The sequence below is a fragment of the Mytilus edulis genome, chromosome 10, assembly GCF_963676685.1.
Source record: "Mytilus edulis chromosome 10, xbMytEdul2.2, whole genome shotgun sequence".
NCBI classification, from domain to species: Eukaryota; Metazoa; Mollusca; class Bivalvia; order Mytilida; family Mytilidae; genus Mytilus; species Mytilus edulis.
Window position 1 is genome coordinate 46,732,341 of NC_092353.1, and position 14,412 is coordinate 46,746,752.

The following is a 14,412-nucleotide window of genomic DNA, read 5'->3' on the forward strand; positions in this document are numbered from 1 at the left end:
TGTGGATCAACCTATTCGTGATGGTGTCCGTAAAATTTACGGAGTGTCAATTTTAATCTGTCCTCTTCATAACTTTGTTGGAGCAGTTTCTGCGTAAGGAGCACACTCCTGTATATGAAGTCCGTATAGTGTGAACAAGCACGAGAATAACGTATCAATTGGGATATGTAAACACCATACGAAGGGGCAGAGGGTATATTACTGCTGATAAATGGGAAATTGATAATTGGGAAGTTGAAATCGTCCCGTTTATCATAGATTTTCGTGTGGAGTCGTCCATCTGCTTCAATATTGAGGAAAAGATCAAGGTATGAAGCACTCCTTCTGGTTTCAGTAGTATCCTTAATTTCAAGTTCACTGGGATATATGAGATGTAAGTATGGGCTGAAATATGGGTTATTCAATGATAGAACATAATCAATATATCGGAAAGTAAAATTAAAAAATTTCGCAAGGTGCCTTTTTCTTTCTGTCTTTTAGAAGGTTTTGAATGAATTCTGCTTCAAACAAGTACAAAAACAAATCGGCCAGTAGGGGTGCACAATAAGACCCCATTGGAATACCGACTGTCTGTTAAAATATAAATCCTCCAAACTCAACAAATATATTGTCGATCAAAAAGTCCAGCATTTTGATAATATCATTTTCAGTATATTTTCTTTAATATTCAGTGTGTATCTTCACAAAATATGAATTATTGTAACCCAAAACAAGAAATTTGTATCTACGATTCCCATTTTTAAGGAAAAAGCTCTGTTTAATGGGATGGTGAAGTCGATCTTTCAACTGAGCATGGAGAATAGAAGTATAAAGCGTAGATAAATCAAAAGTCTTTATGTTACTGCAAAATTGCAAAGATTGTGATCGAAGATTAAGCAGTAGATCTTTCGAATTTTTGAGAATCCACATCTGGTTAACACCACTGGTAGAATAAATCTCATCACAATATTTTTGAAGCCCATCTTTAACTGTAGGAAGAAAAGTAGTCAGTACTTTAGAAAGATGTTTAGTCGAACATTTTGAAGACCCAGCTATGTATCGTTCTTTATATGGAGTTTTCTTTGATGTTGATACCAAAAGAAAGAAGGACAGATTTATAGATTTTGTACAATTTCGTCCTTGATAAATGATGTTAAAGAATATGTAGGGTTACCAGTAGTTATATTTATTCCAAGCTCTGTTGTTAGACATTGCAAATTATGTTTTTTTTTTACATATGAAGACAATATTATTTGAGGTTTTATCTGCTGGAACAACGACATATTTGTCATGCAAAGAGGGTAAAGCATCCACAATTTCCGGTTTCTTGAAAGGGCTAGTATCTCTAGTATTCATATTGCTTCGTAGTTTTTGAATGCGCTTCTGAATGCATGAGCGAATAGATTTGATCCATTCAGACAAAGTGTCAAGTTCTGCTTCGTCTGGTTCGGGCTTTACCCATTTTCTTGCATAGTCCTCAACTGCATCCATCAGTAACTTGAAGTTTTTTTTCCAGTTGATGGGCTGGAGGATATATTTTGATCCCTTGCCTAACAACTCTCTTAGTTGTTCATTGGTACCGATGCCAAGGTCACCAGTAATAACCTGACCAGCTGGACTATAATTGTATTGTTACGATGAACATGAGCCATCCGGAGGCTTGGAATTCACATCTTTGAGGTTAAAGGCCTCTAAAACTCTCTTGTGGTTAAAAATCTTGGATGCAATAGACTTGGTGTAATTATAAGAAATAACAGGTGTAGCTTTATTTTTAAAGTAATCGGGTATTGTTTTTTTTTAAAGATTTGTAAACACATCAAACGAATAGATTCGAATAGAACAACTGTCAATTTTCTGACTTGATACAGGCATTTTTTTAGATAGAAAATGGTTGACTAAATTATATTAACAACGGTGCGTGAATAAAACAAACATATATTATAGATAAAGAATGCAAAAATACAGAAATCAACATTGTGTTATACTAAAAAACATACAAATATGTAACAAAAAAGCACAAACTGGCATATAGACTAAGCATATTAGCAAAAATTAAAGACAAGAATACACTAATTTACCATAGTACAATAACACAAAAAACGGAGTGTTTAAGTACAGAGCCATGTTATATATGTAACATTAAAAGGCATATAGACAAAGCAAATAGCCAAAATCATAGACAAGCAACAAACAAGTTTTCGATGTAACACCAAAAGGCATATAGACAAAGCACTTTAGGAAAAACAAAAGACAAGAATAGGAGAATATCATAAACCATAATGACAGGAGGTGCAAGTACCACAAGTATCTTGCTAGCAACATGAGCAATCCAAATCAACAAATATTTAACGAAGCACAACAAGGCATATATCAAATCTAACAACTTCATACATAGCACGAATTATTTTAGATGAGCATAATACTATAACATCGTGCTTTTCTTTGAATGTTTCCTGCGAGTTGTTTGATTCAAAAATCTTATCCTTCAGACACCTCAATTATTCAGAAAAAAGTTCGATAAATAATAAAAGTGCACACAATGACATTATATCTTACCTTCTCTACTTAGAATGATTAATGTATGTCTCAATAGTCTGTACAATGAAGATACTATACATATCACATAAACTCAACACCATCAGTGATACATCTAAATGAGATGAAGGTCGGTTAAACCTAATAACTTTACAACCATATTCTACACAAAATATATTTAGCCTATTGCAAGAATATGGTATATTAGAAACATTATTGAGTGTAGTGGGAAAGAAAGGATACTGTTGAGCAGAATTACGAGCATTATTATAGAGGAATTGTGATAATACCAATAGTTGGTGTTGTTGACAAGCAGACGTCAGTAAGCTGAATAAGTGGTCGTGTGTCTGGTCATTTTTATGGGTATTAGATTAGAGAAGAGGTGGTACATTGCTTCATTTACATTTGCTTGTATAGAGTAGAGTTGAACAAAATGGTAAATGGTTGTATTTGTTCACTTTATGTGATATTATGATCAATGATATATCAATTTTTTTTTTAAATGATTGTGAATTTCAAATTCTACAGGTGATGGTTTTGTACAAAAATCAGGTTCATTCATTGCGCTATTTACAGACAAAGGAATACGACAAGCGTATTCATATTCAAAATTTACAAATTAAGCCCACTATGTTGCCATTTTGTTAAAATACTAACAGAAATCAGAGAAGGTGGCGACCAGCCATAAACTCACGAAAAAAACTGTTTTTACCTCTGATAAAGCATTGGTTATGATTATGAAATGTATAAGCCAGCTACTTTTACATCTAACAAATTAATAGATAATATTCAAACACACCAAGTTGAAATGGGTGATCAACCTTTGCTTTATGTGTAGGCTTAAGATTACGGTCAATATATAGAACAGTTTAGATGAATACATTATATTTTAATTCAATTTAAATGTTGTTGTTCCATTTCTGTTGCATAAATGTGCAAATGTTTTACTAGCGGCCATTACTGCATCATGTGACATGGTACTGAATGTTCTTGATGTATCATCTATGATAGTGATGATCGTTTTCTGAAAAAAAAAGAGATAGTTTAGGGTTACCGTCAAATAATTTGATAAACCAGTGTTATATTGTATTTTGATATATATATAACAAAATTTGACACAAAAAATGGTGATCGACTACCAAAAGACAAGAAATAGATAATTATATATGTTTCGGGTGTTTGCATGATGAACATGATCATACATTATAATTAGTTATCAAAGGTACCAGGATTATAATTTAGTACGCCAGATGCGCGTTTCGTCTACATAAGACTCATCAGTGACGCGCATATCAAAATATTTTTTAAGCCAAACAAGTAAAATGTTGAAGAGCATTGAGGATCCACAATTCCGAAAAGTTGTACCAAATATGTCTAAGGTATTCTATGCCTGGGATAAAAAAATCCTTAGTTTTTCGAAATATTCAAAGTTTTGTTAACAGTAAATTTTTAAAAATGACCACATTTTTGATATTCATGTCAACACCGAAGTGTTGACTACTGGGCTGGTCATACCCTCGGGGACGATACCTTCAAGGGATCATTTTCAATCAAATGTAACAAGAAAACAATTTAGTTTAGTTAATTATTTTCTTATATATAAAAATAAGAAGATGTGGAATGATTTCCAATAAGATAACTTTTCACAAGAGAATTGGTTAATATTCAATGTTTTTTTTTCATGATGTTCTATGCCGTATTTTTCTTGAAGAGTAAAAAAAAGCACACATTGTATTATGAAATTGAAAATAAATATGTGCCCCTGATTCGAAAAGGATTGTTTCTGAAATTTTTAAACACTTCATTTTTTTGTAGTTGTAGGTAAACATTTTTAGTATTTGATGTTTCTGTTGTATATTGAATGATCCCTGGTTAAATATTTTTTCACTAAAATAATACTTCTGCAACATGTCAACAACAGATGATTATGACAAGTCACACTTTCCACCTTAAATTATCGTCCTAGACGTGTATGTAGAAACTATTACTGAATTTTCTTTTTTCATCAGTACAAGTGAGAGGTTTAGCTAGCTATAAAACGGGGTTATCCACACAGTTTTCTACATGCCTGTACCAAGTCAGGAAAATTACAGTTGTTATCCATTCCTTTAATGTGTTTGAGCTTTAGATTATGCCATTTGATTTGGGACTTATCTCTTTGAATTTTCTTCAGAGTTCTTTTGTGATTTTAATTTTTGTATGATATTGATTTTTATTCTAACTTGAAATAACTTAAACATTTAGACGTTTGGTTTTCCTTAGTTCCAATGGTTATTTGCTTTTCAAACCCTAAGATGTTTTTTTTTTCGGATGACCTACCTCAAGTTCATGAAGTCCATGTGGTGTGTGTACTTCTGTAGATTCTTGCCCATTCATTGTGTAAATGAAACATTTATGACGTTGAGATGCAAGCATCAAGTGCTGAAAAAAAAAGATATTTATAAATTGTAAGAAACGTGTTTTGTGTCCTTTACATTCTATTGAATTAAAATGAAAGGTTTTTTTTCATTTGAATTACTTGTCTTGATCAATGTATTGTGCTACAGATACCTTTTAAATGAACGAATATAAAAAGTACTAACATTTGCATTTAACAAGAAATGATGCATGTTTAAAGTAGCAAAATTATAAAGGGAATATACATGTATGTACAAACAATTAATCCAAAAGGAATGTATGACAAATAAACGGTACCCATTTGTATGCAATAATTCTCTCTAGATTTTTCAAAATATTTAACATTGACACTATTTTCTTTCAAAAACGAGGGGAAAAAAAAACAAGAATTTTATAAAATTTTCAAAGATTTCATTCTAAACTATATGAAAAGATATAGCCTTTATCAAATATGCTTTGATATTAGATTTTGGAATTCACCACTTTCAAATTATATGCGTTATTTTTCCCTTGTGTTTCCTTTTTGTATCCCGAACACTGCATCAGGATCTTACATCAGCAAAACGTCACTTCTAAATAATATCATATCGAAATCTATTTAACAAATAATTGCATTTTCCATTGGAGTACCTACCATATTTGGATCATATCTAAATGCAAACGATTCCTTTACGGGATGCTCCACTGTTGGGTGAGTAAGATGAGCATGCGTTGGATGAGTACCGGTATTGTGGTGTGCGTGATGTTTTGTGGAAGGGTTCATGGTTGTTGCAGCAAAATTCTGAAAGACATGTTAATATATAAAAACTAGTGTCCATTATTTTTTAATCAAAGCAGTGAATCAAAAAAAGCTATTTCTCTACCTAAAACAATGTTAAATTATTAAAATTCTTGCATTTTCACAATACTGTTTGAACTGTTTCACATTTTTCACGCCAAGGTCTTAATAGCCGACTACTAAAGAAAAAACCACACCGTCTAAAATAGTACGTGGTATGATTGTCAATGAGACAATGATCCACCACATGTACATTTCAATCGGTAGCCTACTACAACTTTTGTTTAGGGGCCTCAAGAGGGTGTGTTTTTTCCTGAGTCAGAACAATTTTTCTCGTGAACTTACTTTTTTACTTTTAATCAAATTATGTGTTTCAATATTCAACACTATGAGGTATAGGGGAAATCTGGATTCAGAATTTGTTTTTGTCATCTGCTTCGTAAGATTTTTGTTTAACAAATTAGGGAACATAATATATTATAAGAAAATAATTCATACCCCCCCCCCCTATTTTTAATCTTTTTTGAAGTTATATGTGTGTTCCCTTAAATGTGGGGGTAGTTGTCCCATTTTCCGTCATAACAAATCTTCTCATTTTTATATTAATAAAATATTAGTATAAAACATTTTTAAAACACTTACCTGACCGACCATGCAGCATAAAAGTATTGTGAAGATCATGTTGATTGTATTTGTAGAACAGTGAATATTTCTTCGGAGAAAAGTTGAAACTTGCGATAGTATTTATACTAATTCACTATAATACTCTAGAAGAAAGATACAAAGTTTATTCGGTTTGACCTAGTAGATAAACCCTTAAATAGTAACAAGTTCTGATTCCGTCGACATCAACCTGCGTCAGTTCTCATTGAATTTAGTACTAAGTCAAAGTACTTGAAGTGTAAAGGTGACAAACATTGGAAATAAGTGCACTGATCTTTCATAATATGTGACTTTTTCAGCAATTTAAATTCATGAAACATGATATTCTGGGTATAAGATATGATGTCAGTAGTGGATCAGAAACTGCTCCTCTTCTTTAAACCATTGGAATTCGACGATAAATTGTGTGCTAAACCTATAGTTTTTTGTGTAATGTTTTGTTGTTTATTCCTTTTTTTGTCATTGCATATTTTAAGTATTTTGATTTGAACTCTCGGTATGGTCTTACTTAATCGGCGTTCAAGCCCTCTTTATATTTTCATATATCATTATCACCACCTCAGCATTTACATCATGACGTTCGCTAAAATAAATTTCTTTAGCACCCTACTTCAAAAACTTGAAAAATGTATTCCAAAAAAAACACAAATATTTGGTATTATATTTGGAACATATTGGATTATACAATCAATCAATTATTTTCTTTATACAAACTAATAGCATATCTGTTTCACATTTTTCAGATTTCCAATTTTAACAAAGAACATGACCGATTTTGTACTGTTATTGTACAATTCCAGACGGTGGTTTACAGTGTGTCTACCATAATCATATGAATATGTTATTAGATGACAATATCTGGGCATACTGTTTGGTTTTATTTATATTTAGAAGGAAGCTGATGTGCTTCAAAAAGGGATTTAAAACACCTCAAATTTTACTAAAATTAGTTTGATATATGATCTAGGACAAGGACACAAACAGAAAAACTACATGAACAATGTACAAAATCAAAACGAAAAATCCACGCAACAAAAACGTTTCTACTCAACTGTGTTTTAATCAAAACAACACGAGCCGTTTCTTTTATCTGTGACACAACTATTGATATTAATTGTATTAACTAATTAGCAGCTTTCATATAAATTGCATACTCGTGACAATGTACTGCTTGACATATTATATCAACTTAACTATTGATACAGACTTATATTGTCCTAAAGATCATGAATTAAGATATTTGTTTATATTGATCCCCCTTTTTCCGTTAGATGAATGTGTCATTTGTGCATGCCCAACATCTTTTTTTCACACCATTCACTTGTAACGGGAATCTCTCAATTTGTTTTCTTCACGTTAATATGAACATTTATTTATATCACGACTGGTTTAATCTTGTCCTCAGGTCATACCTGAATCTAGAAGTTTATCTAGTTATGTCGAGGTTAATAATACTTTCCTTGTACCGGTTTATGACAGAATATGTTACATCTCTCCTGTAAAACAATGACCTTGCCTCGGCCAAATATGTTTCTATTTTGTTAGATCGAAAATGGCCAATGCTAATATCAAATTTAAGTTTTATATAGTGTGTGTGTTGTCTGATTCTTGGTGCTCAACATAACTTGCAACGACGACAGCTATATTATAACGACTAATTAGCATCTCGTGTAGGAAACCTGGGTACATGAAAATATATTATATTTCCCATGGGTCTTGTCTGAGGAGCTCCTCCAGATTTTATTATTTAATATTAAGGTATTTCTACTTGAAAAATGATAACCTACTCAAAAGTCCAGTTACTTCCATTCATGACTGTTGACTTGTCTGATTTGTATTTGTGGGTACGGTTTCATTATCTTGTGTTGAGCTTACGTGTGGTAAAATGACAAAAAGTAGTGTCTTATAGGACAATGTAGGACAGAAAGACTTGACCAATCTAAATCAACTTTTGCATGACCTAAGCTTAGGAAAATATAAGATATTTGGCAAAGTTTCACGGCCTTATGCCATATATTATAGCCATTTTAGTATTGACATTTGGATGTTTATTTATTTACATCTAATTAAAAAATGTTTAACTGTCAACATGGTCAAGCTTTTAGCATAAAAATTTGATATGTTTCAAAAATTGACTTTTTAAATGCTCTTGAATATCATATTACACAATGTATTTAGCCGTAAGGAGGCTCTCGGGTATAAGATTTTCAGAAAAAAATTGAACATTTAACTTTCATTGCAAATTTTATAAATTACCTTAAGTAGTTATTACTTTTTCATATGGCACAAAAATCATTCCAAATAATCAATTCGTGTTGGCCCCATTTGACTTTTCAAATGTAGATATCATTGAAAAAGCTCAAAATTATCTCCCTTTGGTGCAAAATTGCTATTTTTTTTACATTAAAATTGAAATATCTTTTTTTACTCATTGGTGACCTATATTTTTAATTATTGTTTTCAAATAAGCTGTACATTAACTAAATAATTTTAAAATTAAGCGATTTCTTTAATTAGGTTCTTTTTTTATTTCGATATTACCTCTTTACTCCTATTAGTTCAACAGAAAAAAGTACCTTCACAAAATTGTATGTTTCTTTCAAAGGCAGATTGTGAGCATAAATGATTGGTGACCCCTCTTTTTTATTTTATTTTTATATTAGGCATGTTAGGTATAAGATAAAGTTCATTTATAGAAAAAATTAGCAAAATCTTATATTAAATAAAAAAAAAAAATAGACCTGTGAGCCCCCTTAAAGCATCTAAACACTCATTTTATTAATCAGATAAATAAAAGAAGAATTATGGTAGCATATGAAATGAATAAGGTTGTAAATTGTCAAATGTACATCAAACATGCTGTTGACCTACAGCCACGGACCATGAATACAAATATTCTGAACCTTTTTTCTGTGATAATCTAGATTCAGAGTTCACAAATGGTTACTTAAATCAGGAACATATATAGACAATTTTGTACATGAATGATAATGAATGATAATGAAACAAAATTTACTTACCAGCAGTTCTTTGTCTTCTTGTTGTTGTGGATGTCATGATGGCAAATTCTCAAGTGATGATTTCCCATTTTTCCAAAGACTTTATATCTAGGTGGACCAAGGATGGCATGTGTAATGCAAATTGCAAGAACGGCTTTTTGGGGGACCTAGGATGACATCTGTTTATTGGCTTTGGACTAACTGTAAATGACAATCGGTATGGCTTCATAGGCCATTGTTTTCTTCTTCCTAATGATTTTACAACTATCATGTCTATTACCTGTATTCAACAAATATAAATTTCAACCTTCTAATTCATTGGTTGAATATGTCTAGGGCTAGACATTTTGGCACCAAAAACATGCATGTCAAAAAAAAAAATTATATTATATATATCATGTATATCAAATACACAAAATTAATTAAACATTTAAATTTTTCACCGGTAGAAATTTTTATAAAAAAAATCTCAATTTTTATCTTAATCTAGTATGACTAGCATGGAGGATAACATCTAGTGCATGTAGAAAAGAAATAAAATTAAAGAAAAGATGTTCATGTATATATTGATGCATTAGAAAATAAATAATTCCCATAAAATTTATTTGCATTTGGCATATGATCAATTGATTTTCAAGATGTCTGGTGTATTTTTGTAAGCAATTAACTATATATATATAGTATACATGGTATATAACTATATAACTGCACATATTATTGTTGTTTCCAATTTTGTAAATTTTCAATTGCATCTGGGCCCTGTCATGCCTGTAATTTGTACTAAATTGTTCTATATAAATTACATTAAATTTGAAGAAACAGTTTAACCTCAATTAATTTTATCTTTTTATCTTTTTTTTTTAGTGTTTTAAACTCAAATAAAGAAAATACAAACATATAAATACATGAAATATAGACCGTAAGGATCCTCAAGTAAGAAAGTTTAGGTACATACTTCGTTTTTGTGCAGATAATAATTTGATCAAATAAAGTGTATAATTAATTTTATGAAATATGGATCGGCAAATTCAGAATAATTTTATACCTTTAGAATCAATGCCATATGGCTCCCTTAGTGTCTTTAGAAACATATATAGCAATACATATTACCATGTGCACCTGTCCTAAGTCAGGAATCTGATGTACAGTAGTTGTCGTTTGTTTATGTTATTTTTACGTGTTTCTTGTTTCTTGTTTTTTTTTTATATATATATAGATTAGACCGTTGGTTTTCCTGTTTGAATGGTTTTACACTAGTAATTTTGGGGCCCTTTATAGCTTGTTGTTCGGTGTGAGCCAAGGCTCTGTGTTGAAGGCCGTACATTGACCTATAATGTTTTACTTTTTTATATTGTAATTTGGATGTCCAGAGAGTTGTCTTATTGGCACTCACACCACATCTTCCTATATCTATGTGCATAAGAAAACAGCTGATGAAAGGTAAATAAAAAGTCACAAAATACCTAGTAAAAAAATCACAAGAAAAAGTCACCAGGTCACAGGAAAAAAAGTCACAATATATATTTTTGAGTAAAATTAAAGAACCTTAGTGAGCACGCTCACATATCCCACGTCCCCACATTGTCATTGGAGAAATTAAATAAGTATAAGAAAATAAAATTGTATAAGAAAAATTATTGAATAATAATTTCCTGTTAATATACACATCTACATAGTATGTCCTTATTATCTACAAAATTTCATGAAATTCTGTTGTGTGTTTTCAGAGGAGTTGAGATGACAAACTGTTGCAGAAGTACATTGAAGCAAATAAGTTCAAAGGGGCATAACTCCTAGAAATAAAATTGAATGGTAATTTCCCGTCGATATGCACAACAACATAGTATGTCCTTATTATCTGAAAAGGTTTCATGAAATTCTGTTATGTAGTTTCAGAGGAGTTGCGATGACAAACTGTTGCAGTAGTACATTGAAGCAAATAAGTTCAAAGGGGCGTAACTCCTAGAAATAAAATTGAATCGTAATTTCCCGTTGATATGCACAACTACATAATATGTCCTTTTCATATAAAAAGATTTCGTGAAATTCTGTTGTGTGGTTTGAGAGGAGTTGCGATGACAAACTGTTGCAGTAGTACATTAAAGTAAATAAGTTCAAAGGGGCGTAACTCCTAGAAAAAAAATTGAATCGCAATTTCCCGTCGATATGCACAACTACATAGTATGTCCTTATTATCTGAAAAAGTTTCGTGAAATTCTGTTGTGTGGTTTGAGAGGAGTTGCGATGATAAACTGTTGCAGTAGTACATTAAAGTAAATAAGTTCAAAGGGGCGTAACTCCTAGAAAAAAAATTGAATCGCAATTTCCCGTCGATATGCACAACTACATAGTATGTCCTTATTATCTGAAAAGGTTTCGTGAAATTCTGTTGTGTGGTTTGAGAGGAGTTGCGATGACAAGAAACAGGACTGACGGACAGACTGACGGACAGACGGACGGACGGACTGACGGACGGGTCAAAAACATTATACCCTCCGCAACTTCGTTGCGTGGGGTATAATTATTTATCAGAAGTATGTTGGAATGCACATGAAATAGTCACTATGTACATGCATGCAATGAATAATTTAACTAGAGTCTTTTTATATATATGCATAGTAAAAAGTCATAATATACTTGTATCAGATCAATTATCCTTTTTTCTTTTTTAACAAACAGGGAAAGCGCAATTTAATTTGTTTCATTTTATTTAATAATGATCTCAAGTTGTATAATATCATTGATATGGCTGCCTACCTAAAGGTCTACAAAAAGGGAAGCCACTTATCAATATCAACAGTCCCTAGCAATAACTGTTGTAAATATTAAACTATTAGTAATGACCATGGACAATGAGTTGTTTGTTTAAAACACTAAATCAGACTAATAATCTTCAAATATCAAAATAACATGTGGTCAAGCCATATAATAAATTTCTAACTGTGACCCAAAATAAAGGAAATTGGTGCTGCTTAACAGGAACCTTCTTCAAAAGAGATATAAAACAGCATAGAACATGTAAAATGTATTTCTCTAATTCTTTGATAATTTATCCCTTTCTGCACCCATTGTATAAAAAAAATTTAATCAACATGTGGTTTGTTTGATCTCAGTACTTCATTGGTTAAAATCAGATTGTGACGTTGAATTTTCTTGCTTTCCTTTGAATTTCTTATTGTGACGGCATGAGAAAAGGTGACCATGCCTGATGAAGTCACATGGAAAGAACATGAACAATGATGAAAGAAGAGCTATATAAATAGCCACAAGTGATGTACATTGAACAGAATTAATCTATGTTGTGAAAACAGTTGGTGTCAAGTTCAACTGCTATATAATTCATTAAATTTTATTAACGTTTCTGTGATGAAGGTTAAACTTGTTTTTCCTGAACAGTTTTGATGTATTTCCTAGAAACCAGTGGCGGATTATGAGGGGGAAAAATGGATGAATATATAGGGAATCACTGAAGCACAATTCTTCAGCAGTGGGCCCCACTTATGAAAATTTTTGGATCTGACGCTGTGAAGTTCTGTGATCAGCTATTCAACATTGAGTAAGCTCTGACGAAATATCCCTCTTCCATATAAAAAAAATACATTACCCCCTTAAGATAGGGGTGGGGTAGTCCAAATAAATATGACGTCTTGAAAGGCTATTGTATTTTTTCTTTGAAGCCTTAGATTATAAGTTATACGGTTAACTACTGACCCCTACGGATCCATAGAGGGTGAATAAAATCCATAAGTGATTCGGCCTCCGACCTCACCCCCTATGGATTTTACAAACCCTCTATGGATCCGTTGGGGTCAGTAGTTAAACGTATAACAAATTTATCGCACACTAGACTTTTTCTGCTGCGTTTTGTTGAAAAATAATCAAAGAAACACAACAACATTTATAGATGACGTCACCAATACCGCGTCACCAACCCCCTACAGTCTCATAGGGGGTCACGACATGACGGCGTTAAACCAATCACAAAGTGATAATTTACCCGCAGTGCAAGAAGTTTATGCAAGGCGTCAAAGAAAAAAAATATAATAGCCTTTCAAGACGTCATAATTATTTGGACAAGGGGTGGGGCTGATAATCAGATATCATATTACAGTAACACATAGTACATGTATGTTATTGTTACAGTATTCTTAGGCCTGATAAAATTGCTAGCTCTGCACAAGATAGGGTTTAAAAAATAAAATAGTTATGAAGAATGTGAACAAGCTAAAACAGTGACCTAGATCAACAATGATCAAACGGTAACAAGCTTATAAATTTTATGATAAAAAAAAGCATGTTCCATCCACAAAAAGTGTCACCCCTTTCCCGTCAGAATATAGCCAGTCGTTCATTATGACTTCTAAATAATGAAGTTGGTATTTTCTTTACCTGAGAGTTCAAATATTTCATAAAATTGTTTATTTTGCCACTCTCCTCCATCATCCATCGTAATAAAATTTCCGCTGTAAAAGCGACCGAGACGGTTATGGACATTTTCCGTAACGAGAAATGTTAAAACAGTTCTGCGATATATACAATGTATATATTTATATATTATTTTCTTTTATTTTGACTTATCTATTATAATTGCAAAAAGTTATTAAATTGTTTTATGGATAGAACTGACTAAATCAATTTTAGCCGTAGAACTGACCAAACTCAGTTCTAACTCAGTTCTAATCGTAGAACTGTTCTAGCCGTAGAACTGTTCTAGTCATAGAAGTTAGAACTGACCAAAAATTTAGTCAGTTCTAGGTAGAACTGTCTAAACCTGTTCTAGGGTAGAACTGTCAGGATCAGTTCTAGGTAGAACTGACCAAATCAGTTCTAGTTAGAACAGTTCTAACCTAGAACTGACTAAAAGGTGTCAGGTTGACAGTTCTACATACTGTTCTAGAACAGTTCTCCTGACAGATTCTGACAGAATTTATGAGAGGTTAGAACTGATCTCCACTGTATGTTATATTCATCATTCGATACATGTAGATATATGCTTATCCAGCAAGACGCTGTATACCAAACATGTATTCATACAGTGTTAGCTTTTTTTTCACTTTGATG

General features: G+C 31.9%; 2 protein-coding genes across 3 annotated transcripts in view; one reads left to right on the forward strand and one right to left on the reverse strand.

Moving 5' to 3' along the window:
- LOC139491320 (uncharacterized) overlaps positions 1 to 14,412 on the forward strand; it is a 102,436-nt gene that overhangs the window by 82,404 nt on the left and 5,620 nt on the right. The window lies entirely within an intron of this gene.
- LOC139491321 (uncharacterized) lies at positions 3,389 to 5,689 on the reverse strand. The gene is made up of 3 exons (XM_071278943.1): positions 5,546 to 5,689; positions 4,834 to 4,935; positions 3,389 to 3,538 (listed from the first exon to the last, which is right to left on the reverse strand). The coding sequence occupies exons 1-3, from the start codon at positions 5,672 to 5,674 to the stop codon at positions 3,404 to 3,406; spliced, it is 366 nt and encodes a 121-aa protein (XP_071135044.1). The 5' UTR covers positions 5,675 to 5,689; the 3' UTR covers positions 3,389 to 3,403.

What these genes read in the sequence shown, in the direction of transcription:
- LOC139491321 (XM_071278943.1), bottom strand. Translation starts at nt 5,674, where the DNA reads ATGAACCCTTCCACAAAACATCACGCACACCACAATACCGGTACTCAT. An exon ending in TTAGATATGATCCAAATATG is followed by an intron (nt 4,936 to 5,545) that starts GTAGGTACTCCA and finishes TTTTTTTTTCAG; the next exon opens with CACTTGATGCTTGCATCTCA. An exon ending in ATGGACTTCATGAACTTGAG is followed by an intron (nt 3,539 to 4,833) that starts GTAGGTCATCCG and finishes TTTTTTTTTCAG; the next exon opens with AAAACGATCATCACTATCAT.